Genomic DNA, 26359 nt, shown 5'->3' on the forward strand with positions numbered 1-26359 from the left:
TAAGTCAGGGGTTCCCAAACTGTTTTGTCTCAGGGCACCCCATAAATATTTTTTTTGTTATGCGAGGCACCCCTACATTATAATTTTCACTCCCAGCACCTTATATTTATTAGCATATCGTCGTTGTCGGGTGGAAAGCTTGTATGTCCAAAACCGTTCATTTTGTATTTATCATCTATAACATGTACTAAACTAGTGAAAACAGCAGAACTACAAGCACACAACGCCTCGCATCGCGAAGCGTTGTGTGCTTGTAGATCGGCTGTTTTCACTAGTTTTGTGCGACAGTCTTGTATGATGAAGCAGAGCCTTGCTTTACCAAAAGACGTACACATTTGAAACTTGGAGATACAAGGTTTCTGCCCGACAGTGACGAGTGATTATGTTGTGAGGAAAACGTTGAGATAATAGCCAGTTAGAACTGACTGAAAATAACTTTGTACTTTAAAATGATACTAAATATTTAAGTGTTCAAATAAATTCCAAATATGATCAAATTATCTCACGGCACCCCAGGGTGCTCCGTCACCCACTTTGAAAACCCCTGGGTTAAGTTCACTTCAATTGACCTTTTATTGGCCTTGTGTTTATTTAGCTCTGAGTCAAGTCTGAAAGTAACCAAATATGGGTCCGTTAGTACGCTTCCAGGGTTCCCCTCCCTGCAGACATGTGCATTACATTAGAGGGGTCTGAGCACAGTGTCAATTGCAGTGTCACTGGAGTATTTTTTAGGGGGTTCAGCCTTGCTTCTCCCCTTGCCAAGCCAAGACAGCACGAAGAGCTGAGAGACAGACAGTGTAGGAAAAGCTGAGACAGAAACAGTGCAGGAGATGCAGACAGTAGGAAAGGTTGAGACAGACAGTAGGAAAGGTTGAGTGAGAGACAGCAGAGATCTAGTAGTGATGCCAGTAGTTCTAGTGACACCTCAGACACCACACCTCACCATACTGCATTCACACTGCCAGCTACATAACATACATACAAGGATACAAAGCTACACAGTATATTGTTATTATTGTATATTTTAACTTTTTGTGTTTTTTCATAAACGTATGCCCTGCTTGATTGGGGGGGCAGGGAAGATAGCAAAGACACATCCTGCCTTCCGTATATAAAAGTAATTCTACAGGCTCGATTTATGGGGGGTCCATGGCCTTGTAAACTGGGGCTCCTTTTGAAATGGAAAAAAGTTAGAAAATCACTGAAATATGCCATGGCTTTAAAACAACAGTGCAGGGACCCTCCCAGGGTCTGGTGGGGACACGTGGCCATTGGGTCATCCATGTTGTTTTACAGCGTCACACTGAAGCATCAAAAGTAGCACATACACAAACTCAAAAAGGCAGCGCATTTTAAGCTTGTAGATCTGCTACTTTTGCCATCTTTGAATGCTGAAAAGTAACAGTTTATGAGGTTTCCCACCCGGCAGAGAAGGTATAAAGGAAAACACGAAGCCTGGGGTCAATAAGAGAACATGGAAACATGTTCTCTTATAGCTTTGTGGTTGAAGCCAGCCCAGCTTGGACTGTACAGCTTTGTGGATACTTGTAGCAGCTACAAACGCCGGGTGTCACTTTGTATCTTCGTGGCGCTGTGGCCTCCATTGAAAACGAATGGTAGGAGGCTGTGGCTTTGTTTCTGCCGGCGTGAACGACACAGCATAATGTCGTTGTCGGTATGTCCAAAACCGTTCGTTTTGTATTTATCATTTTAAAAATTAGTTGTAAGTAGTGAAAATAGCCGATCTACAAGCACATAACGCCTCGCGATGCGAGGTGTTGTGTGCTTGTAGATCTGCTATTTTCACTAGTTTTGTGCGACAGTCTGGTATGCTGAAGCAGTTACTTTATGAAGAAGCGTGCAAATTTGAAACTTGGAGATACGAGGTTTCTGCCCGACAGTGACGATCAGGGTCCATTTGAAACCCTCTCAATGACCCCTGAGTGCCCCTGGACCCCGCTTTGACAACCACAGCAGTAAACTATTATTACTTACTCCTCCTGTGATGCTGTAAATATCACAGTTGAGTGGACGGGCAATATCAGTCAAGCTATGAAAGGTGAGAACATCGTCGGTTCAAGAAGGGGAGAATATAGAAAAGCAAATAAAATATAGTATAATAAAATGTACAAAAGTGGATGTTTCTATTACACGGGAGCTGTGAATGTGTATGTTTTTATAGCTATTCTAAATTGGCTGCCCAGTAAAAATGATTGCAATAATAAGAGGAGAATGGTGCTTACAGAGTTCACTGCGGCGCTCGCGTGTGCGTGTGTGTGTGTGTGTGTGTGTGTGTGTGTGTGTGTGTGTGTGTGTGTGTGTGTAGTGTGTACGTGTGTGTACGTGCTTGTGTGTGTGTGTGTGTGTGTGTGTGTGTGTGTGCATGCATGCGTGTGTCTGTGCGTGTGTGTGTCAGCGTGACAGAGAGGGAGAATTAACCGGAGATGTGAGGGAGACGTAGTTGTGGAGTTGTAGGCTTAATATATGGGGGTCATTACTGTGTGTGAGAGTGTGTGCACAGCAGTGGTGTTGTGCACATCCCTGTAGAGGGCCTGTGTATGAATCGTGCACGTGTTGTAGTGTACACCTCAGTGGCTGCAAGTGTATACATGTCATTGGGTGCATTTGGGGTGTATGGGGTACAGTATGCATCGCTTTGTCTGTGCTTTATTCACGTGTGCATGTGTGCGACTGTGCGTGTGTGTGTGTGTGTGTGTGTGTGTGTGTGTGTGTGTGTGTGTGTGTGTGTGTGTGTGTGTGTGTGTGTGTGTGTGTGTGTGTGTGTGTGTGTGTGATGACCCTCTGGAAAACCCTCTGGACCTATCAAGGACTTATGATTCAGAAATCAGATTTCGCATGACAACACACTGATGTGATTGAGGCAAATAGATGTTGTCTTGATTAAGTGAAGGAGTATGCACAGTCGCACACACACACACGCACACACACACACACACACACACACACACACACACACACACACACACACACACAGTACACCTCTACATACCAGTAAGACTCCCTAATCGGGAGATAAGCGACCGTCAGGTCGCAGCGTGATTTTAGGGCAAAATGTGTAGGAGCAGTGTCCAAAAATGTGGTTCAAAAAATCGGCCTGATGGTGGCGCTATATGGGACATCCATATTGATGAGATGAGTGTAGACATACTGTGTACCGATTTGCGTGATTTTAGGGCAAAATCTGTAGGAGCAGTGTCCAAAAATGTGTTTGAAAAAATCGGCCTGATGGTGGCGCTATATGGGACAGATCCATGTTGATGACATGAGTGTAGACATAGTGTGTACCGATTTGTGTGATTTTAGGGCAAAATCTGTAGGAGCAGTGTCCAAAAATGTGTTTTGCAAGAATCGGCCTCATGGTGGCGCTAGAAGAGGGCCATGTGAGAAATGAGGGGTGGGGTCTCCGCGTTGCCTTGGCGGACGAATAGGTACCGGCCCCGGCTCTCCCGGACGCTCCTAGCCCGAGTTACGGCATTTTATGTGAGCTGCAGTGGAGGGGGTCCTCCACTGGGGGCGCCACCACTTTTGCATCCGTTCTGGAGCACCAGGAGTCAGTGGTCCCCGGGAATTCCCCGTGAGCAGCCCCGTTGGGGTGGTCATTTGGTCATTTTTGCACATTTGGTCATTCTTTACATCTGGGGGTCCCTGGAGCTCCGGCGAAATCTGATTTCTGAATCATTTTTTGGCAAAATTTGGCATGGATCGGGGCAACGGTTGCGGAGATATGAGCAGGGCAATAGTGTGACGTGTGAGGTGTGACAGACAGACTGACGGACGGACGGACGGACGGACGGACGGACGGACTGACTGACTGACTCACAGTTTGTGGAGGTTTTGATAGTAAGTGCGACCTGACGGTCGCAATTAACATCACTTGCTGTCATGTTACCCTTTGCCATGTCACAGCAGTGTCAGGTTGGATGGCAACAACTTTATGGCTTTATTTAATGTCTGCTGGTCTGCAACACTATCCATCTGTGTGTGTGTGTGTGTGTGTGTGTGTGTGTGTGTGCGTGCGTGTGTGCGTGCGTGCGTGCGTGCGTGCGTGCGTGTGTGTGTGCGAGTGTGTGTGCACATACACTTGTGCGTGATTGCTAGCCCAATACAGCATCCTGAGAGCCATTTTTGAAATTGCTGTCTCTGTCTGTGCATAATGTTCATGACCAGGCACGTGCACACATACAGTAGACATCAAAGGGGGCTCGAGCCCCTGACCTTTTATCCATCTGTAAAAAGTGCCCTCTCAAGACCATGAATGCAGTTTTACTATGGTGAAATAAATGCAAATGTCCTCTTTCCATGCCATACCTGAAGGGAGCATTCAAGAGAATGCATTGGAAATGTTGGTGAAAACATTGAAAATAGCCGACCTCCAAGCTCACACTGTGAGCTTGGAGGTCTAGTATTTACGATGTTTTCAGCAAAAGGCCCTTTTAGAAATGTCAGCCCCTGCCTCTGACATTCTCTGCACGTCCCTGTTCATGACTATGAGTTCAGGTGTTGCCTCGTGTGAAAGATAACGTTGAGTCTATAGACAATTGCAGTTGAACGTTTCATATGCAACAGATTGGGAATTCACATTATACACACTCCATCAAACAAATTGCCCACAATTTCACACGTTGAATATGCAATGTCAAGCCATATACTGGCATTTGACCCAGTCACCTTATCATACTTAACAGCGCTTTGACCATACTTTTAACCACTGAGACCCTATTATGCTTAATTGACCAGAAGTCCTCTCCCCTCTCCCTCTACACAAAAATCTCTGATCTACAAGCTCACAACGCATCGCTATTTTCATGGAAGGTTCACCCCAGAAAAGGGACACCTTTTCTGGCCTGAAATTGAATCAATTTAAGACAAATGTACACAATTAGACACATTTTAAGAGTATCACTATTGCAGTGGAAATTATATATATGTTCCCTTTGTTGTAAACATATATATCTACAGTACAGTATATCTAGCTAAAACAACAGAGGGCGCTTTTCCTTATTTTGCCGATGGCTTCACAGATTGTCTTAACATAAATGTCAATGTTCTCCCATAGTGCGTGTCTATGCTTTGTGTATGTGTGTATATTGCATGTCTTAAAGTATGTATTTTCGTGTAACTGTGGTACATAGGGGTTTATGAGTTATGCATGTATGCATAAGCGCAGCATAAATAGCCCGTACACTTATGAGTGTGAGTGTGCGTGCGTACGTAGGGTGTATGTGCGTGCATGTACTTATAAGCGTGTTCACTTGCATGCATACTGCACATGTGCCCTACATCCGGATATGATGTGATTCATTTGGAGTGACTGAGTCATGTTCCTATACATCCTGCCTGTTTCTATGATTACTGACGCTCTCTGTGTGTGCGTGTGTTCCAACGAGCCTTCAACCCTATATGGCCAGTGAGATAATGTCCTTGTTAACACAGGCCTGGCTCCAATAAAGAGGCACAAGTCGGCCCCGTAAAACAACATGGATGACCCAATGGCCACGTGTCCCCACCAGACCCTGGGAGGGTCCCTGTACTGTTGTTTTAAAGCCATGGCATATTTCAGCGATTCTCTAACTTTTTTCCATTTCGAAAGGAGCCCCAGTTTACAAGGCCATGGATGGACCCCCCATAAACTGAGCCTGCAGAAGTACTTTTTTATACGAAAGGCAGGATGTGTTGTTGCCCTTCATTCCATAACAAGTTAATTCATTCATACTCCCACAAGTGTTGTCTGTCACTTCACGTTCATTCTCATTCGCTACAAGCCTTTACTCGCATATGCCTCCATTACCCACAGTGCATCTCAGGCGCTTCATTTAAGCAGTCACTACTCTCTGTTCATTCTATGTGTTTGCTGTCTCACTGGTTGGACAGCTGTCAGTGTTAAACAAGTATATAAAATAACTCAGCGAGTTATGGAACCAAATGGACCCATTTGTTTCCATTTCTACACTCTCAGAGTTACATTTAGCTGGGGAACTCGGGTAACGTGCGACAGCTAGCCTTGGTTAGCAGTGAAAACAGAATAGTTTCTGACTAAGGCTTTATTCCATGCTATCTGTATTTCTTTATCTTTTGTCTCTATTTTCTAAATTCTTTGCTGGCAATATCTTCCACCCCCTTTTTTTCCTCCCAATTTAGTTGTTATGCCAATTCCTGAATACCCCACACACTTGTGCGTATTATCGTCACTGCTGACTGCAGAGGAACACTGACTCTACTCCCCACAGATCAACACCCTGCAGGTGCCCTGCCAGCCCCCAGGGGTCACTGTTTCTGAGAGTGACAAGGATGTCTGGCTTCCCTCCAGAGCCTCCACAGAGGATTCAAGACACATACTCCCCACCACAGTACTTAGACTACATCACCCAAGAAGAGTTTGAAAACATGACTCATGAAAAGAAAAACTCCCATATATGTTGGTTGTAGAACAACAATGTGCATACACAGCAGATTTGTGAGGTGTTGTGACAGGAGAAGGATGTCAAATGGAATACAACCACCTTCAGGGTTACAAATCATTGCGTGTATCACTGCACTGTTTTGTTTGGATCGTTTTGTTCCACCTTTGCTTTGGTAACCTCCAAGATACCCATGTACCTGACAAACTACTTCGTAAAGGTCAAGGATGTTCACGATCACAACACCAGAGGCAGCTCCACTAATCATCATCAACGTAGATTTAACACTAAACAAGGCTCTAACTCGTTCTCCTGCTATACCATCAACATGTGGAACGCCCTTCCACAAGCCTTAAAGGAGAGCAAATCCCTAGCCTCCTTCAACATTGGTATGAAAAGTCACCTTCAGGCGGCTGCTACCCGTGCCTTGTAAATAGACTAAGCCCCCATGCTCCCCCCACCCTTTTTTTCTGCCTTTGTATTTGATGTTATGCTTTTGAAACTGATATTATCCTAGATAAAGTACTATCCGTCTGTCTTTCAATGTTATATGAGATACTTAAAGTGTGGTTCCTGTGGAAATAAGCCTTGGCTTTCTAGGATCTCCTTTTAGTTGACCTTGTACCAGTGATTTGTACTGTCATGAAACTGTACTTTTTTCTATTGCAAACTTCTAATAAATTCTTCAATCAATCAAAAATGGTTTCTCTTGCCAAAAAAGGCCATTTGAATTGAATTGAAAATTGGATTCAAACCCTTAGTCTGTGCGCTGTTGGGACTTTACCCCTGCACCACCCGAAGCAGTGCCTATTCCCATTTCCATTCCATTCTACTCTGTTCTGTTCTATGCCTGCAATCAACCTGTATTCCTAAAGCAATATTAATAATATGTATTCTCAGTTTGGGAAAAGATGCGAAGTTTCACAAATTATCTTTCAAAATAGTTTGAAAAACAAGCAGTATGCTCTGTTGGTTCTCTCTGGTCTGAACGCCGGAGGAATGTGTGCTGAAGTTTGCCATGTTAATTTATGTCCCAGGTTGCATCTGGGAATGGGGCTACGTTTGTTTATTGTGTTGTTTATGTCGGGATTTGCATATTGTTGTTGTCGGGTGGAAACCTTGTATGTCCAAAACAGTTTGTTTTGTATTTATCATTTAAAAAATGAACTAAACTAGTGAAAACAGCCGATCTACAAGCACACAACGCCTCGCGTGCGAGGCGTTGTGTGCTTGTAGATCAGCTGTTTTCACTACTTTTGTGCGATGGCCATATGATGAAGCAGTGCTTTACTTTGTGAAGAAATTTACAAATTTGAAACTTGGAGATACAAGGTTTCTGCCCGACAGTGACGATATGGGAACGTGTTGGAGAGGATTATGTTGTGGGACGTTGTGTGTAGTGTTGTGTCACCATGTTCAGTTGGTGATTGATATATTGATATGTCGTCTCTGTCAGTTGGAAACCTTGTATGTCCAAAAACTGTTACTTTTCAGGATTCAAATTCAAAAACAGCAAAAGCGGTAAATCGACAAGCTCAAAACGCGCCACGTCGCGTTGCATTTCGAGCTTGTAGATCTGCTGCTTTTGATACCTTTGAGGGATGTTGTATTATAATCGAGTAGGGCGTTAAATTACAGAAGAAATATGAATGAATATGGAGATAGGTGGTTACTGCCCGACAGTGACGATATTCTTCCTCACACCACAGTTCAGCAAAACAAAGTTCCCAGACTGTTTATCCATCCGTGACTGTTTAACATGCGCAACGCGTTTAGAAACAAATCACTGCATTTCCTTTGCAGGGTCTTTAAGAGAACGCACGGGCTGCAACAGGACGAGTCAATAAGATTAATTCACATCTGAAGAGAAGTGTTCCACGTTGAAAAGCAATCATTTGTTCTCTGTGCCAGACCCTGCATTAATTATTGTGCTATTGGCAGTTGGGGTAATGACTAACAATATTTCACTTGAGCAGATCCACTCACTATTCAGTCCTCTCTATCTCAGTGTCTGTCTCTCTGTCCCCGCCTCTCACTATCTGGTGTCTCAGAGGATTTTAATATCACCTTAACCCATTTAGGCCTGGGATTATTGAATGCTTTAACTATTGAAAAATAGCAGATATACAAGCTCACAGTGCGGCAGATATACAAGCTCACAGCGCGGCACCGAGTGCCGCGCTGCAAGCTTGTAGATCTGCTATTTTTGAAAAATCAAGATTTTCTTTTGCAAGTCTTTGAATATATCTATTTAAAAGCGAACATTTGTAACTCAAATATTTGCTTCTGGGGGTCCCTGGAACAACATATTTTGAGATGAGAGTCTGTGGCCAAATACCTGTAATTGTGGGGGTCCTTGACATGAAAACGTTTGAGAACCACTGATTTAGAAGAAGGATTTAGAAGTCGGGTCAAAGATCGGGTTAAAGATATTCAAAGACTTGCACACATTTTCAAGATTTCTCAAAAATAGCAGATCTACAAGCTCGCAGCGCGGCACTCGGTGCCGCGCTGTGAGCTTGTATATCTGCTGTTTATAGTTAAAGCATAAAATAATGGTTAAAGTGGTTAAAATCTAACCCGACTCGGGCGCGTTCCAGGTATTTGAGCGTTAAAACCCCCTAGAGGAGGCATGCAGTCTTGTCTGAGCCCTGTGTCAATAAGAGATCAGTGATGCTTACATTGTCCTGTCTAATCAGCTACAGGAGACACTGACTGACTGACAGCGGACGTCTCTCTATCGATGTCCACCGCTCCTGGAAAGACCATCAATTGAACTGAAGAGCAGTCCTTTGTCTGACTCTTTTACTCCAAACTCCCTGCTCTTATATTCCCAAAATATAATTTGTTTCTATCACACGAACACTGTGTGGTAAAACTAACAAGATATATTAAACGAGCACTAGCTTGATTGATTTGACTTCATACTGGCTGAAAACAAGGCTGATTGATTTGCAGACTCACAGACAGAAACCTTTCTGCCTGACCAACTGACAAATTGACCGATAGACTGCCTGGCTGACTGTCTTAACTGCTTTTTCCAACTGACTGAGTGACATCAACATAAAACCTTCCCAATGGATAATCCAGGCCTAGACCTTAATGATGAACGCGACAGTGAGAGAGACAGGAGAGGTGGACAGAGAGCAGGGAAAGGACACACAGCAAACATTGTGACTGGCCAACAGTCACACAGGAGTTGTGCTAAAGCGGGCATTTCGCCTCCAGAAATGACCATTCATCTAACAGCAGGTCCCCAAATGAATTAATTTTTTTACGATATTATGAACTATTCCACATTTGGCTGGCCAACCTTTTTCATATCAAGGTCCATTATTTATTCGGCATTAGAGTGACGGACCACCATTTGATGAGAATGAGTTTTAGCCTTTCAGACCACAAACTTTGAATATTTTGTTATCGTTCCATAAGATTTTGGAACACAATTCCATGCTGTATTGATGTTGGTACCATAGGAGTGACAACAGGCACATGTTGATCAAAATAACAATTCTTATGCATTCTCTATTTGTGTAGACTTCTGGTAAATTAAGTAATGCAGGTGTTTAACAATAATTTAACTCTTGAGAGTGTAAAATGAAACCAAAAGAACCCATAAGGATCCAGAGTTACAGATATACAGTATAAGGGTCCATTTGGTTAACTCTCCATCATTTAGCTGGGGACCACCTGGAACTCCCTCAAGGGCCACTGGTGGTCGCGTGACCACTTGTTGAAAACCACTGCATTAGACCCTCATGAGGGACCCCTGGGGATCACCGGACTCCACAAACCACGTACCTAATCTACTGCATAATCAGCACAGCAACAGAATAAGCTTGGACTGTCAACACGGCGAGCAGCCAACACTGGAAATAACATGCATTTGGTATTTGCACTGCCTGCGTATCATTAGATCATTAGATCGTAGATCACCAGGATTAGGGCAGCGGTAGCTGAGCGGGTAGAGAGGCCTTCTGGGAGTTGGAAGGTCATCGTGTCGACCCTGGAGGTCTGCATGTGGAAGTGTCCTGGAGCAAGATACTTAACCCCCTAACAGCTCCCCCTGTGTGCTCATCACAGTGAACTGAGCAGACAATTTGCTGGCTGAAAACAGTAAAAGTAATTCCCCCTCCCCTGGGGACTAGAAAATACTCCCTTTCCCATTATTACAAGCATCCGACTGTAAGTAAACCACCTTTATCTCCGCATGTGACTTATTATATTATTGGGCGTCGGGCAGAAACCTTGTATCTCCATATTTCATGCTCCATTTGGTGTTTTCGGTGCTTTACGATAGAGGGCTCTCTTCCGCAGCCTGGAAATGACATCATCGGAAAATAAAAATCCATCCCGTCCGCTATTAACTCATTTCCTGCTATCCCCGTCGAAACCGGAGATTTCCCGCTGTACCGCGCTGCTATGCCCGTATCCCGGAAATGTAATTACCTTTAATCATTATGAAACGATTAAAAGTATGATCGCAGATTATAGCCGATTCTGACTCCTTAGGCCCGCCTCCTATCCGGCCGTATTTCCTGTTTTGACCGGATCTAGGTTTCCATATCCGGTCTGAGGCCGCGTCATAGCTCCTTCATTGTAAACAAAGGAAGGAGCTGCACGGCTATAACATGGTATTTTTTTCACACGTTTTTTTTTATTTGGAAGCTGTTTGATTCTTTTACCCGGCATATGATCTGCGCACATATCGTCTGCTATGTGCACGACGTGCCCTCGCAGGATATAGCACACAGCTCGGCGTTTTACATGAGTTTTTCTGTAAACAGTGGCAGATACAGCCTAACAACGGATATTTCCTTTTCCAATGGGATTGTTTTTTTTTTCGAAAAGCTGCGGTCCGGTCTGTACATGTTACATGCACAGATCGTGCGCGATGCATGCATGTGCCCACGTTAAAAGGTAAGGACAATTTGGCAGTTGCTGAGTTCAGGCTATGTTTAAAATGGCAGAGAAAAAGTTTATCAATGTGTAGGAGATGCCTTGTAAGGGAGCGCTTGTTTTTCGTCAACGGAGGCGCGCCGTCTCAAGCGGACTTGATCCACGCGAGACACCGCCGAGCGAGCTAAAGCGAGCAGGTCACCGTGTCGAGTGTTGCGAAGTCCGCTTGAGCCGACCCGGCGCCGTCTGAGTTATGTCACGATAGGGACAGACGCGTGGTCCCAGGGAACACAGCGGAGCGCTCTCTACCTCCGATTCAGTCAATCACAAGCCGCGGCCAACAAGGCATCGCCTAAGGACACCATAATCGCATCCCGTCCGCTGTGACGTTATCAGATTTAGATTTAGATTTTAGACAAGTTTTCCGCCCGACGGCGACATTATGGAAGCTCAGTGGGACATCACACAAACAAACCCACACCAGCTAGGGTAATTCACACCCTTCTCTGGATGACGCTGTTCCCCTGCTGGGACATGCTCTCACCTGGTGGGAAGAGCCTGCATATCCATCCTCGCTGTCGGGCAGACAAACCTCTTACTGTATATCCATATTCTAAATGTTTGAGTTTTTCCCATAAATTACCACCCTATGGCATGGGCGGCTAGTGTAGCGGTCCAAGCACCTAAGCGGCTAATGCAGCCTGACAGTGGGTTGCGGGTTCGACTCCCGAGACATATATATACAGCATACTGTATATGTGTGAGAGAAGCTGTGTCCAAACTTTTGACTGGTAGGGTGTTTCCAAAAACGCCCTAATAATTGATCATACTACACCATCACACAAAAGCATCACAAGTGACGCATGTCGAGCTTGTAGATCTCTTCTTTTGCTGGTTTTGAGCTTGAATCCAGAGAAGTAACAGTTGTTGGACATGTGAGCGTGTCTCTCTCACCTGGGGGTGTGTAGGCATCCATGGAGCTCTGGACCACCAGGGAGCGGCGTTTAGAAGGCATGGGGACGGCCATCTTCCTCTCCTTGTGCTTGGCCAGCGCTGCTTGCACTGCCTCCGTGTGCACGTCTGCACGCACACGCACACACACACACACGCACACGCACACACACACACACACACACATTAGATACACAGCGGGAAACAGAGGTACACAAATACTGCGTACAATACATACATACACACAGGATTGCACCTGAAAGTATGTACGCAATACAATATAAATTCATTAGAAAGAAATCTTCAAAATATGACAAAACATGGAACCAATGCTTGTGACTAAATAATAACTACATTTGGGAACACGGGTAATTTATTCCCCACTTCCTGAAAAATAATAATGTCCTAAAACAGCGATTCAGCCGAACACGACGACGGCGAACGCGACTCTTCAACACAGTAAGCATGGATGCTGGAGTTGCTCTACTAATAACAGTAAATACAAGCATGTGTCCAACAGAGTCTTTATAGGAATCCTGTTAGCGCTTTACAACCCAGCGACAACCCCGCGGAGTGCTGAGTCAAGACAGCCCCACACAAGCTACTGGCTGAGCAAACATACTGTAAGCCATGCTGTTTACAACGCCTCTTATTATTAGAAACCCAAAGCGCTACTGTTCTCTGATCCTGCTCGGCTGACCTCATTCTGCTAATGCACTGCTGGCGGAAGAAGAAGTGTTTACTTAAGTAAAAGTGGCAATCCCACAAGAAATACTCTGTTTAGCGGAACGGCCCATTTCACTGTAATATCTTTTTGATTGCAATTAAAATGTACAGTTGGACAGATTTTAAGGACTTTATGTGCTGCTGGGTAGCTTAAAAATAAGAATTATTTATCAGTTAATTTTAAAATGTTAAAACCTTTATTATTGAAAAAAATGTAATACTCCACGAAAGTACCTAAACATTGTACTGTCCAGTGGACGTCCAAAACAGTTACTTTACATGATTCAAATTCAAAAATACGAAAAGTAGCAGATCAACAAGCTCAAAACGCTTGTAGAGCTGCTACTTTTGATGCTTTTGTGTGACCCTGTAGTCTGATCAAGTAGGATGTTATTTAATTTAGCCTCTTGAACCCTATAGGGTCCCTATTATCTGGGGCTAACACTCAGTAAAAAATGGCAGATCTACAAGCACACAACGTGTCACAGTGAGACGCGTTGTTGTGAGCTTGTAGATCTGATATTTTGGGAAGGAGGGGGAAAAAAGCTAAGGTCTCTGGGTTTGATAAATATTTGACCAATGAAAAGTAATAACAAGAACTTGTGACTAAATAATAACTACATTGGATGCTTTGGAACACAGTTTTTGTTTCCACAGTTTTGGACATACAAGGTTTCCACCTGACAGCGACGAATATGAGTCTAGACAGATTGACGTAAACTGCAACAGGTCGGCGAAGGCCACACAACCGCCTCCAGTCATCTACTTTTATCGTCTTGTCCGTTATGTTTTATGCCGCCTTAATTCACATGCTGTACAGCACTTTGGCCGAGGCAGGTTGCTTCTTTAAATGCGCTTTATCGATAAAATTGACTCGACTTGACTTGGTTAATTTCCATCTTCTCCCCACAGTGTGAGCCAAAGCAGACAGCACAGTTCTATTCCATTCCATTCCGTTTGCCGTTGAATCCAGAAGAGGCTCATTTATTCTACTTCAGCACCGTCAGCGCTCTGTAGTGCCTGGAGGCCCCGCAGGCATGCAGCGTACAGAGACTGGACAAGGCCTGGTGAATAATAGAACTCATTGCTGTCGGGCAGAAACCTCTCATCTCCATATTTCAATGCCCTACTACTTGATCATACTAAAGCGTTACACGAAAACAGCAGACCCGCAAGCTATATATATATATATATATATATATATATATATATATATATATATATATATCGTCGTTGTCGGGTGAAAACCTTGTATGTCCAAAACCGTTTGTTTTGCATTTATCATTTTAAAAATGATTTAAACAAGTGAAAACAGCAGATCTACAAGCACACAACGCCTCGCGGTGCGAGGCGTTGTGTGCTTGTAGATCTGCTGTTTTCACTACTTTTGTGCGACGTGCTTGTATGATGAAGCAGGGCTTTACTTTGCGAAAGAGCGTACAAATTTGACACTTGGAGATACGAGGTTTCCACCCGACAAAGACGATATATATATAGTATATATATATATATATATTCTTTTTTATTTTTTTTTTATTTTTTTTTTAATCCCAAAAAGTAACAGTTTTGGAAATGTGAGTTTTCCAACTGACAGAGACTAAATAAAACACCAGCACTGGGGGGATGAAACAGGAATATAAAACACCAAGGATTCATATTTATGCGGTGCTGAGCTTTGTTTGCAACGAACTCCGCGTTCCCGTTCGTTTTTTCGGGGGGGTTTTCATTATGCAAACTGCACCCTAAGCGCCCAGAGCTGGCCCTTCAACACACCGCAGTTTACAAGTGATTTACATAACCTCTCTTTCGGGTGGAAACCTCATAATATCCAATTCTTCAGGATTCAAAATTAAAAGGAAGCAGATCGACAAGCTCGAAACGCGTCGCTTGTGCAACTTTTGATTTTTTTTGTGCAGTATGATCAAGTAGACTAGAGCATTAATTTACCAAAAAAAAAAAAAAAGGAAAAAGATGGAGTTAAGACTAAAGGCCCTTTTCCACCGGCAGCGATAACGATGACAATAGCCATAAAATATCACAGCGATAATAATGCCTTCACATTGATGTCCGATAAAGTTATCGGACATCAATGTGAAGAGGCACCAATTAACAGCCGTTCGCGCAGAGCGCACCTCGAGCTGTTTGTCAGAGACCCAGTTCCATATCACTGTGATCTTAACCACATCGTTGTTGATCCTAACGATATAGTTGTCGGCTATCGTTGTCTGTATCGGTGTTGGGTGGATGCTGCCGATCCACTTCAATTGAAAAGCCACTTTTTTAAATCGTTATCGTCATCGTTATCGCTGCCCGTGGAAAAGAGCCTTAAGAGGTTTCTTCCCGATGAAGAGGAGTTTGGTGTCTGAATTTGTGCCGGCTGCAGACATGGAGGTGGTAGACATGGACCACCTCCATGTCTCCAGTACACTTGCTGGCGTAGTGCAGTGGTTCTCAACCTATGGGTCGGGGGGGTCCCCAAATTATTTTGGGGGGTCCCCAGACGATTAACTTAATGTGCAACATTGTTTTCTTACTCAACAGCAAACAAACCAACATAAAGTTTAAGTCTAAAGAGGGTATATGCACATTTCTAAAGTGACAATTTAAGGACTTTTTAATACCTCTAAAATGACAAATTTAAAAAAACAATTGGCCAAATTGTCAAATATTTAAGGCAGAAATTGTGAAAATAGCAGATCTACATGCTCACACGAGCATGTAGATCTGCTATTTTCACTATAGAATCGTGTTATACAAAATGTAATTCCTCAACCCTTAGTACTCGTCAGGGTGGGGGTGGGGGGGTCCCCAGTTAATATATGATTAGTTTGGGGGTCGTGGCCTGAAAAGGTTGAGAACCACTGGCGTAGTGTATCAGGCAGGTAGGTGCTTGCTGTGTGCAGGGAGCTGTTCAAAGTGACGATGGTGTCGGCAGCTCCTCCTACCTGATCTGTAGCGCTCGTCTCTGGAGCCAGAGGACCGCCGGCGGTGGTAGCGGGACGAGGACGAGGGCGTTACCGGTGTTCTCCTCTCCTGGCCCATGGACGGGTCCATCCCTGCACACACACACACACACACACACACACACACGCACGCACACACACACATACACACACACAAAAAGGATAAAAAAGGATCATGGTCATGAACAAGGTGGACAGATAAGAGCGGTGGTTAAGAGTTTTTCTAAGAGCTAAGGTAGTGGTCCGGGCACCCAGGCTGCTGAAGCCTGACAGCGTGTCACGGGTTCGACCCCTCCCCCCAGGCACATATTAACCACTTTGACCCTAATATACTGTATCAGCTATTTGAAAACAGACTATACAAGCTCACAGCGCATCGACGCAACGCCTTGTGAGCCTTTTCTAAACATCTTGAAAAACAAATTACGAATATTTTTTACATTTTTACAGCACAAATCGTGCTTGTGTGTTGTGTGGGGGGAGGGTCTCTGGCACAAAATGGCTTCAGAAGGGGGTCTGTGGCGAAATACAGGTCTTTGACCTGAAAATGTTTGAGACAGAAAGGGATGGAAGTGATTTGCATTGGCATCAGACACTCTGTGGGCTGTCGATGGGAACGTGATTAGCACTCGACGAATAAGCCGACACTAATTCTATATTTGCCGGCTCAGGAAAATTACTTTGAGGAGGGAGACCAACTTCATGCCAAGTCTTATAAATAAAATATGATTGGAAAGCTTACAGAGTACAGAGCGATCTTCATCAAGCTCATGCTTGGATGCTTTAGTTTGCTGGCAGCTACAGATGATGTTTACATCTTTACATTTACATGACACTCTCAGCGGAGGCCACTTGGAACGAGAACAAGTGTAGAGTGAGCTTTAACTCAGGGAATTAATTAAGAGGACATAAGATATGACAATAACACAATCATTTCTTCACTTCTTTACTTACTCCCTGGATTGGTGTGGATTGACACATTCTCGTCAATTAATCCTCTTTCCTAGACAAAATCAAACCTCAATTCTACCCACCCACGCACGCGCGCACTCACACACACACACACACACACACACACACACACACACACACACACACACACACACACACACACACACACACACACACACACACACACACACACACACACACACACACACACACACACACACACACACACACACACACACACCTGACCCGTCGACATCACCATTGTCGACAGGTCGACGAATCGTAAGAGTTGATGCACTACATTTTGTTTTTCGACTTGTTTCCACAGATAAATATTGTAAAAACAGCAGATCTACAAGCTCACAATGCCTCGCTCTGAGGAGAAAAAAGGGGTGTAGATCACATTTGTAGATAACTTTTGATGCAGTAACTGTCTTAAAAAAGGTCTTAAATTGTCACTTCACTGTCATCTGGGGACCCCCCTCCCGCCCCAAAGGTCCCAACCCACAGGTTGAGACTGAGAACCACAGCAGTAGTGCATAAAATATACTACGGTAGAAGGACTGAAAAGAGTGGCTGTTTCTGGCCATCCCGCCACCCTATAAGCGAGATCACCAACCCAATGTCTCTATGAGCCTTCTCCTTCATGTGATAATGATACTGTCTGCTTGTGTATGTATGAGCACTCCCTGCTCAATGCTGTGTGTGTGTGTGTGTGTGTGTGTGTGTGTGTGTGTGTGTGTGTGTGTGTGTGTGTGTGTGTGTGTGTGTGTGTGTGATAAGCCGGGTGGGTCGTATAATGACCACCAACTAGCGAAATATGAGAGCAGAATACGTACAGAATGCACACAGAGTTGTGCAGACACGAGTTGCACATACATATGCACATGCTACAAAACACACACACACACACACACACACACACACACACACACACACACACACACACACACACACACACACACACACACACACACACACACACACACACACACACACACACACACACACACACACACACACACACACACACACACACACACATACACGCACACCCTGCATACCGATACTCGTACATGCACATTAAAACACATGCACACACACACACACACACACGCAGTCTTGCACACACATGAACACATGCACTCCACCAGAGAAATCGAAGCAGGCCTCATCCTCAATCGGACCATCTCAGAAGAGTGGTTGTGGAAAGAAGTTAAATTCAATCAGGAAGTTCATACAGTATGCAGAGTTCCATTTGGCCGTGGGGGGGGGGGGGGGGGGGGGGTTATGGCTGGTGGGGATATGTTTTATTACTGAATTAAATACATATCAATTAGTAGTCAGGATATTTGCTAATATCTTTTTTTTTTTTTTTTTTTTTTATCTGCCTTTATTGATGATTGCTAGTATATAGTACTAGTATATAGAATATAAACAGGAAATGGGCACGCAGTATTTGGACCTGCGGCTGTCAGGCTGCATTGGAGCCTACTGTAAGTGCCCGGACCGCTAGGACAGAGGTCAGGGAGGATGATTAGAAAGAGAACGTGTGACCCCACTGAAAGTAATAGCTGAGAACCTCAAAAGATGGCGCCACTTGTCAATTGAACCTCACAAGATGGCGCCACCTGTCCATTGAACCTCACAAGATGGCGCCACCTGTCCATTGAACCCCACTGATCGGTTCCTAAAGCTATAATAAGGTACATATTGTACATCGGTATACTCTCATTATTTATTCATGGTTAACCGTATAGGGTGTACATGTCTGTACACTTTTATTCATATTTGTTTAAGGGTGTCAAGTTATTGTTATTCCTCCGTACCTACTGTACTTCTATATCTGTAACTTTTACTGCTGTGCTGTACATCTACTGTATACTGTATATCATACAAAGAAGTATATAGGACTTAAGTGGATAAGAAAATGCCTGCAACCTCCATGTCACCTTCTGTCCAGCACTGACAAAGAGCGTTAGCATCCCATGCTACCTTACACATAGTAACACACACTTGCAGAGACAGGTGAAGATATTCAAAGTGGCCCACTCTACTCTTAAACAAAACCTTTGATGGGATTCCATTGACAGAGCTATAGTCAATGTTCCTTTCAATCAGAGGTGTCTGCATCCCTTTGTGTGTGTGTGTGTGTGTGTGTGTGTGTGTGTGTGTGTGTGTGTGTGTGTGTGTGTGTGTGTGTGTGTGTGTGTGTGTGTGTGTGTGTGTGTGCGCGCGCGTGCAAGTGTAGAATTATATTTATTGAAATTCTAGAGCAAAGCCAACAGGCATGAGAGTCTCGCTGTCTCTTTCTCTCTCTCTCACACACACACACACGTTCACTGACTGAGTCACAGCCACACACGCATGCATGCACGCACACACACACGCCCTTCCTACCAAGATTGATTTAATCTGGAGACACACATCACATAGCATTAGAGAGCCAAGTCCACAGCATAAACAGGCCAATATATCACTGCAGCGCATTTACGATGGCACTCATCTGAGAAGGTCTTTGTAAAGCCAGGCTGTGCGGTGCCTCATAGGTAAGTCAAGTCAACAGGTCATAATTATGAAGGAAATACATCACTTGTACACGTCACTATTTAGGGAGCACTTCTCACTCTATCTATTGTGATTCTGATAATGCTAACATGTTTTAAATCTTAGATAAATGGCCAATACTTCTCTTATACCCTTTACAATTCATTGTCTGTAATGCCATATCAGAGCAAAATACAACAATATCTCATTAAAGCCTCATTTATACTTTATTGCGACAGAGAGGTCGCAGTTTAGTATGACGTGAAACGGCACATGCTGTCTGTCTGGACGTGTACACTTTTTTACGGTCTCTATGGGTTTGCCGCTCTGACATCACGCTTTGACATCACTGTGATGTCATGGGAACCGCTCTAACAGAATCCCTTTTATAGCCCATATATGGAGATCCCTGATGTCATCAATAGTAAGCCCATATCTAACAGGACTTCATGTGGGAATGCCCATATATGGAGGAAGACAGCCCATATCTGTGTGGCTGGTTCAAACAGGGATCTCCATGTATGGGCATAAAAGGGATTGTATGTATGACGTCAGATGTGATAGACGTCATAGGATTTTCTCATGATGAATAACTGAGTAAGCATGTTTGGGCTCTCACAGCATATCTCCATATACAGTACATGGATCTCCATATATGGCTACCAGGGGTCTCCTTATATGGGTAACTGGTCCGATATACATCATTAGCCAAGACATGGCGTGACCTCGCCCTTTAGGGCGCGTCTTACTAGTGTTATGTCGTTGCATAACATGAAAACACCTAAAGCGGTGGGCCTGCTCACTCCTCATGCATTGAAGGAAGCAAGGTGGGTTCAGGGCTCTCTCCAGGTTGGCAGAGGGAAAGGTATATGCACATACGCCATTTTGTTCTACTTCCGGGTGTCTTTCGACTTCCTTCACAGGTGTTACTGATGATACTAATTAAGGCTCTGTTCGATTTATTGTACAGCGGTTCTTTAATTTCAAGGACCCCCATAACTCTGTACAAAAACAAGAGTTACACACCTGTATGGGGACATTTGGAACTCACTCAAGGACACTTTGAGACCCACTGGTGTAACAGAGTGTTTCCAGTGAGCCAACATGCACAATAGCAGCATCCTGACTCTGTTTGACCAGAATGGAACAAACCCTTCATTAGTATCATCGGTAACACCTGTGAAGGAAGTCGAAAGACACCCGGAAGTAGAATAAAATGGCGTATATGCATATACCTGAAAGCTTCCAAATTAAGATGGAAGTGATTTGGAAGATGTTTCTCTTTCAAGGACTGATGGGCCTCTATTTCAAATCTCCCTGCACCTTTTACCATGTCAGACAACATATGGCACAGAATTAAATTACAATTAAGTACAAAACTCGAAGCTTACCAAATTACTATTTGGATGCATAAAATATTTACTGTATATATTTTTTATAAGAAAGAGAAAAAAAGGTGATAGTGACCATCATCAGATCCATAATCAGTATTGATGATGACTATGCGAAAAATCCACTCCTTGTGTTCCACTATGTCACCTTTTTTCATCATATTGTAATTTAACCCATTTAGGACTACGATTATTGAATGCTTTAACCACTGAAAAATAGCAGATATACAAGCTCACAGTGCGGCTGCGAGCTTGTAGATCTGCTATTTTTGAAAAAGTCGCGAAAATGTGTGCAAATCTTTGACTTGTATGTATTTTTAAAGCGAACGTTTGTAACTCAAATCTTGCTTCTGGGTGGTCCCTGGAACTAGATATTTTGTGAAGGGGGTCCATGGCCAAATACATATCATTTTGGGGGTCCTTCACATGAAAAAGTGAGAGAACCACTGACATAGTAGTCTCTCAAGAACAGACTAACTGAGCTCCAGTTAAGTGAAAAGGACCCTTTCTTTGACGATGGCTATAGCCAGATTGCTGACATAGAAACATAGGTTTTTCAAAAAAAACCTTAGAAGGATTCAAAAGACACTTATAGAATCACAGTGCGGCTGTGAGCTTGTATATCTGCTATTTTTTAATAGTTAAAGCATAAAATAATAATACGCAATAATGAGAGCATCAACATCCTTCTGTCATTGTGCGAGCCGTTTCTGTTCTTTGTGGACAGAATTCAATTAAACGGCCTTCCATTCATCTACTCTCTAGTCTGTTGTCCTACCTGGCTGCTGACCAGGTGGCCTAGATTCACACAGCCTCAGAGCAGCGGCTCTCTGTTCACCCACATTACTGCTCATTTCCTATTTAACCCATTTAGGCCTAGAATTATTGACTGCTTTAACTATTGAAAAATAGCAGATATACAAGCTCACAGCGCGGCACCGAGTGCCGCGCTGCGAGCTTGAAGATCTGCTATTTTTAAAAAAAGTCGTGAAAATGTGTGCACATTTTTGACTACCGGTATATGAATTTTCAAAGCGAACGTTTGTAAATCAAATGTTACTTCTGGGTGGTCCCTGGAACTAAATATTTTGGGATGGGGGTCCGTGGCCAAATAAATATCATTTTGGGAGTCCTTCACATGAAAAGGTTTGAGAACCACTGACATAGTAGTCTCCCAAGAACAGACTAACTGAGCTCCATTTAAGTGAAAAGGACCTTTTCTTTGACGATGGCTGGCCAGATTGCTGACATAGAAACATAGGTTTTTCAAAAAACCTTAGAAGGATTCAAAAGACACTTATAGAATCGGGTCAAAATTCGAATTTTCACGATTTTTCAAAAATCTACAAGCTCGCAGCGCGGCACTCGGTGCCGCGCTGTGAGCTTGTATATCTGCTATTTTTTTAATAGTTAAAGCATAAAATAACGATAAAGAATAATGTGTACCCGTTCTGAATTGGTTAAACACAGAGTTAATTGGTTCTTAACTCTGGTTCAGTTCACCCTACTACGCGGCCACTAGGCTACTCGGTGGAATGCATTACCGGCGGCCCTGAAATGTGTTTATTTCTCATTAAAGTTTAAAGCTGACCTAAAATCGCGGCTCTACTAATAAATTACTAATTGGTCTTATAGCTGAATGCGTTCCTGGGCTGGCTGGCTGCCCCCGGGGTTACACGCGGAGAGCTTTGTTGCGTCTCTTGAGGAGAGGCATCCTCCACGTGTTTGTATCCCTGGTCCCCCTCATTTCCTTTTGTGTTATTATAATGCTTTTTTTATATAATTTATAATTTTTATTTCATTTTCCAGTACAAACAAGACAGGGACTGGCACAGCAGTAGCCAAGTATTTTGTATGTGGATCATGTCCCCATAAAACAAATACAAGACAAAAAAAATCAACAAGTACAAAGCAATCAAGACTAAAACGAATCTAACCCTATCAACAAAACAGGGCAGAACAAAACAAAACAAAACCAACACGCAAACAAACAAAACATACACCCTTTTGCATTGCACCTCTAACTTATTTAAGCCTCGTACAATCAGTCCACAACATTCTTACATAACAGGATAAATTATATATATATTGTGTGCCACACAATGCTTTATTTTAAACTGTATATTATTGCGACTGTAGGTCGCAGTTTAGTATGGAAACGGTCACATCTTGTCTCCGTGTCACGTCTCCGTGTCACGCTCGGTTTGACGCTCTGACATCGCCTTCTGACATCAGTGAGATGTCAGGGGAACCCCACTAACAGAATCCCTTTTATGCCCTTATATGGAAATCGCTGTTGTCATCAATATTAAGCCCATATCTAACAGGACTTCATTTGGGAATGCCCATATATGGAGGCCACATCGGCCACATACCACTAACACTAACATAATCCATATAAAGCCCCACAGCAACAATATCTGTACAGGCCTATTAGGAGCTGTACAGTGGAAGCCTGGAAGGCCAAGGGTGGGATATTATTTTCTACAAATAAAATCTACGACATGTTGTGAGCTTTGTAGGATTGTAAAATTGGCGTTTGTAAAATTGGCTATTTTAAAATGTTTTTCAAAATAGTTAAAAATGCCTAAAAAGTTTAGGCGTGAGGGAGCGGTAAGATAGGGCCCTTAGTGTAGAGCAGTGGTTCTCAACCTTTTACGGCCGCAAATCCCCAAAATAATCATATTTTAACTGTGGACCCCCCCCCCCCCCCACCCCCACCCTGACGAGCACTAAGAGTTGAGGTATTACATTTTGTATAACACGGTTCTATTGTGAAAATAGCAGATCTACATGCTCACAACGCCTCGCGGAGCATGTAGATCGGCTATTTCACAATTTCTGCCTCTATTTCACAATTTGGCCAATGTTTAATTTGTCAATTTAGAGGTATTCAAAATTGTCACTTCAGAAATGTGCATATACCCTCTATACACTTAAAACTTTATGTTGGTTTGTTTACTGCTGAGTGAGGAAAACAATGTTTCACATTAAGTTAATCATCTGGGGACCCCCCCCCCCCAAAAAAATAATAATGTGGGGACCCCCTGGGGGTCCCGGCACGCACAGGTTGAGAACCACTGGTGTAGAGTAAAAGAATGCAGGGGATCCGACCGCAGACCCCCAGAGTTCCCCGGTCAATGAAGTACAGTATCCAGGGTTGAAGTGGTTTGAGCTCAGCTGTGTCCCAGTGAAAGCAGTGAGTCAGGATGTTCTCTCTCTGTGTGGGAGGACACAACTGGGAGCTTCCAGGAAGAATGCTGACATGGAAGCCATGGGGGAGGTCCAGGTTTCTGTGTGGTAAGAGGCGTGCACCAGTGTGAACGCATACATGTGCATTCAAGAAGTGCGTGTGCATGTGTGTGTGTGTGTGTGTGTGTGTGTGTGTGTGTGTGTGTGTGTGTGTGTGTGTGTGTGTGTGTGTGTGCTCGCGAGAGAGACACAGACAGAGAATGTGTGTACGTGCACACATGATTACACGTACATGGGCGGTGTGTATGTGTGTGGGTAGAGTGTGCGTGCCTGGTTGTGTGTCTCATCCCCCCCAGAGCCAGCTGAAGACCCCCTATAGGCACAGGCTGTGAATGCCAAACATTTTCTCAAACAAAAACGTGCACGCACGCACACACACTTCCTAGCAGAGTCTCAATCCCACACCCCTCATTCCTTCCCATAATGCACTTCCTGACATTCCTCTGCCAAACATACCTACTATACAGTTATTGAGACTGGTCCCAAGCCCAAACTACTCATTCCCTCCTAAACACACACACACACGCACACAGAAGCGTCTTCCGACAACAATCCTTACAGTAACATTGTGTGAATGTCTTCAGTGTAATTCTCCTGAGAACATCACATCCTACTACATGCTGTGCTACATCCTCCCTTTACATTACAAACCTTACAAGTGCTTTAAAGACACAGGGCACCACAACGCTTGCTGTGTGGAACTGCAGGGGTTGCACTCTCATGTTGAACACAGTCAGAGACAGACAATCACAGGCAAATGAAAGTCCTGCGCGTCGCATGCAGAAAAAGTTGACCTCAGTTCAGCTTTTGTCACGGGCGTGTTGCGTGAGACAAGCGCAAAGGTGACAGTTTCACCGTATCGTGCCCACTTGTCGCTACACCCGTCAGAGTGCCCGCTCCCCCATGCCTGAACACTCGCCTCTCATTGTAAATTAATGACTTGGCACGCTAGATTTGAAGTGTTAGGTTAGAGGTGATTGAGGATCAGTTCCCAAACAGATGCCATTAAAAAACAGCCAACGATAACCAGTCATCAAGGGTCAAAGCCTGTGATTCTAGAATGATCATGCATAATAATGAAGTTTTATAAGGGTCCACTTGGTTACAATAGTATATATACCATAGTATATAGTATAAGGGTATGTATCAGTAAGAGATAGTGCATCAGTTATTGGTGTTTCAAAACATCTCTGTCAAATTGCCATATAATCCTGAGTAAACACATGAATGGTTCAAAATAGACTTTATACCAGGATATACTGTAAAAACGTTTTACAGACGTTTAAAAATCACAGACAAATACCGGTGAAAAATCCCACTTTGATAAAAGATGAAGTCAAATGTGGAATGACAAGTGACATAACAATAACAACCCTGCTTTAACATTGAGGTTTAATGCAGCTCATGACCCTGTGGTGCATGTTGTTCCCTCGCTCTTTTTCCTGTCCCCCGTTCACTGTCTAATAACGCACACATTCCTGAAGCAACCAGAACCATGTGTGTGTTTTGTGTGTCAGATTCTTTGGCAGCATAATCTGTCTCTGTCGGGTGGAAACCTCGTATGTGCAAGGGATTCACATTCAAAAACAGCATAAGTAGCAGATCGACAGTCTCAAAACCGTGGCTTGCAGATCTGCTGCTTTTGATGCTTTCTTGTTACGTGGTAGTATGATCAAATAGAGCATTTATGAGAGAAAAAAAAACGAAACACAAAAATTAAAAATTTGTAGATTTCTGCCCGAAAAGCAAAGATATCTGTATAGGCCTAGTCTCGCGTGGCCAGACTGTTGCCTAACGCGATTTGCAAATGCTCCCGGCATACAATCAATCTGGGAGACGGAAATAAAAACAATGATTGCGCGATAAAGCGGATGTGACGCACCCGCTCCCTTGGTGCAGTAGCAATAACAAGTCCTACTGGAAGCGTTATGTCTCCTTTCAATATTTTTGGGGCGTTATTTTGTCTTTCTCTGGTGTTGTTGGTGTTACTTCCATGATGTTTTCAAATGTTTTCTTAAACTATACACCCATAACAAGAATATGCCGCTCGACTAACTCTGTCTGTGCGAGTGTGTTTCTGTTATGTTTCCAATGGGACTACAGTTCCGTGCAGCAGTGACTACTTCGGATACTCGCCGTTCGGGAGCTGTCGTTCCAGACTCTATATAGCATTCGGAGATTGTGGAATAGTTGTCTGGCTACGCGAGACTAGTATAGGCCTAATAGGGGTTAGGGGATGTCTACAGTGGAAGGCCAGTGT

At 43.7% G+C, this 26359-nt stretch overlaps 1 protein-coding gene across 1 annotated transcript in view; it reads right to left on the reverse strand.

The window, feature by feature from the left end:
* Positions 1-26359, reverse strand: part of LOC308285138 (disco-interacting protein 2 homolog C) — a gene marked incomplete at both ends in the record, with an annotated part of 370313 nt that overhangs the window by 140437 nt on the left and 203517 nt on the right. Inside the window, 2 exons of the mRNA XM_080725855.1 lie at positions 12273-12398; positions 15941-16051. Coding sequence (XP_080581981.1) covers positions 12273-12398; positions 15941-16051 — 237 coding nt within the window. The remainder of the gene's footprint in view (positions 1-12272; positions 12399-15940; positions 16052-26359) is intronic.

The sequence above is a fragment of the Nannobrachium achirus genome (genome assembly GCF_963921795.1).
Source record: "Nannobrachium achirus genome assembly, chromosome: 5".
Taxonomy (NCBI): domain Eukaryota; kingdom Metazoa; phylum Chordata; class Actinopteri; order Myctophiformes; family Myctophidae; genus Nannobrachium; species Nannobrachium achirus.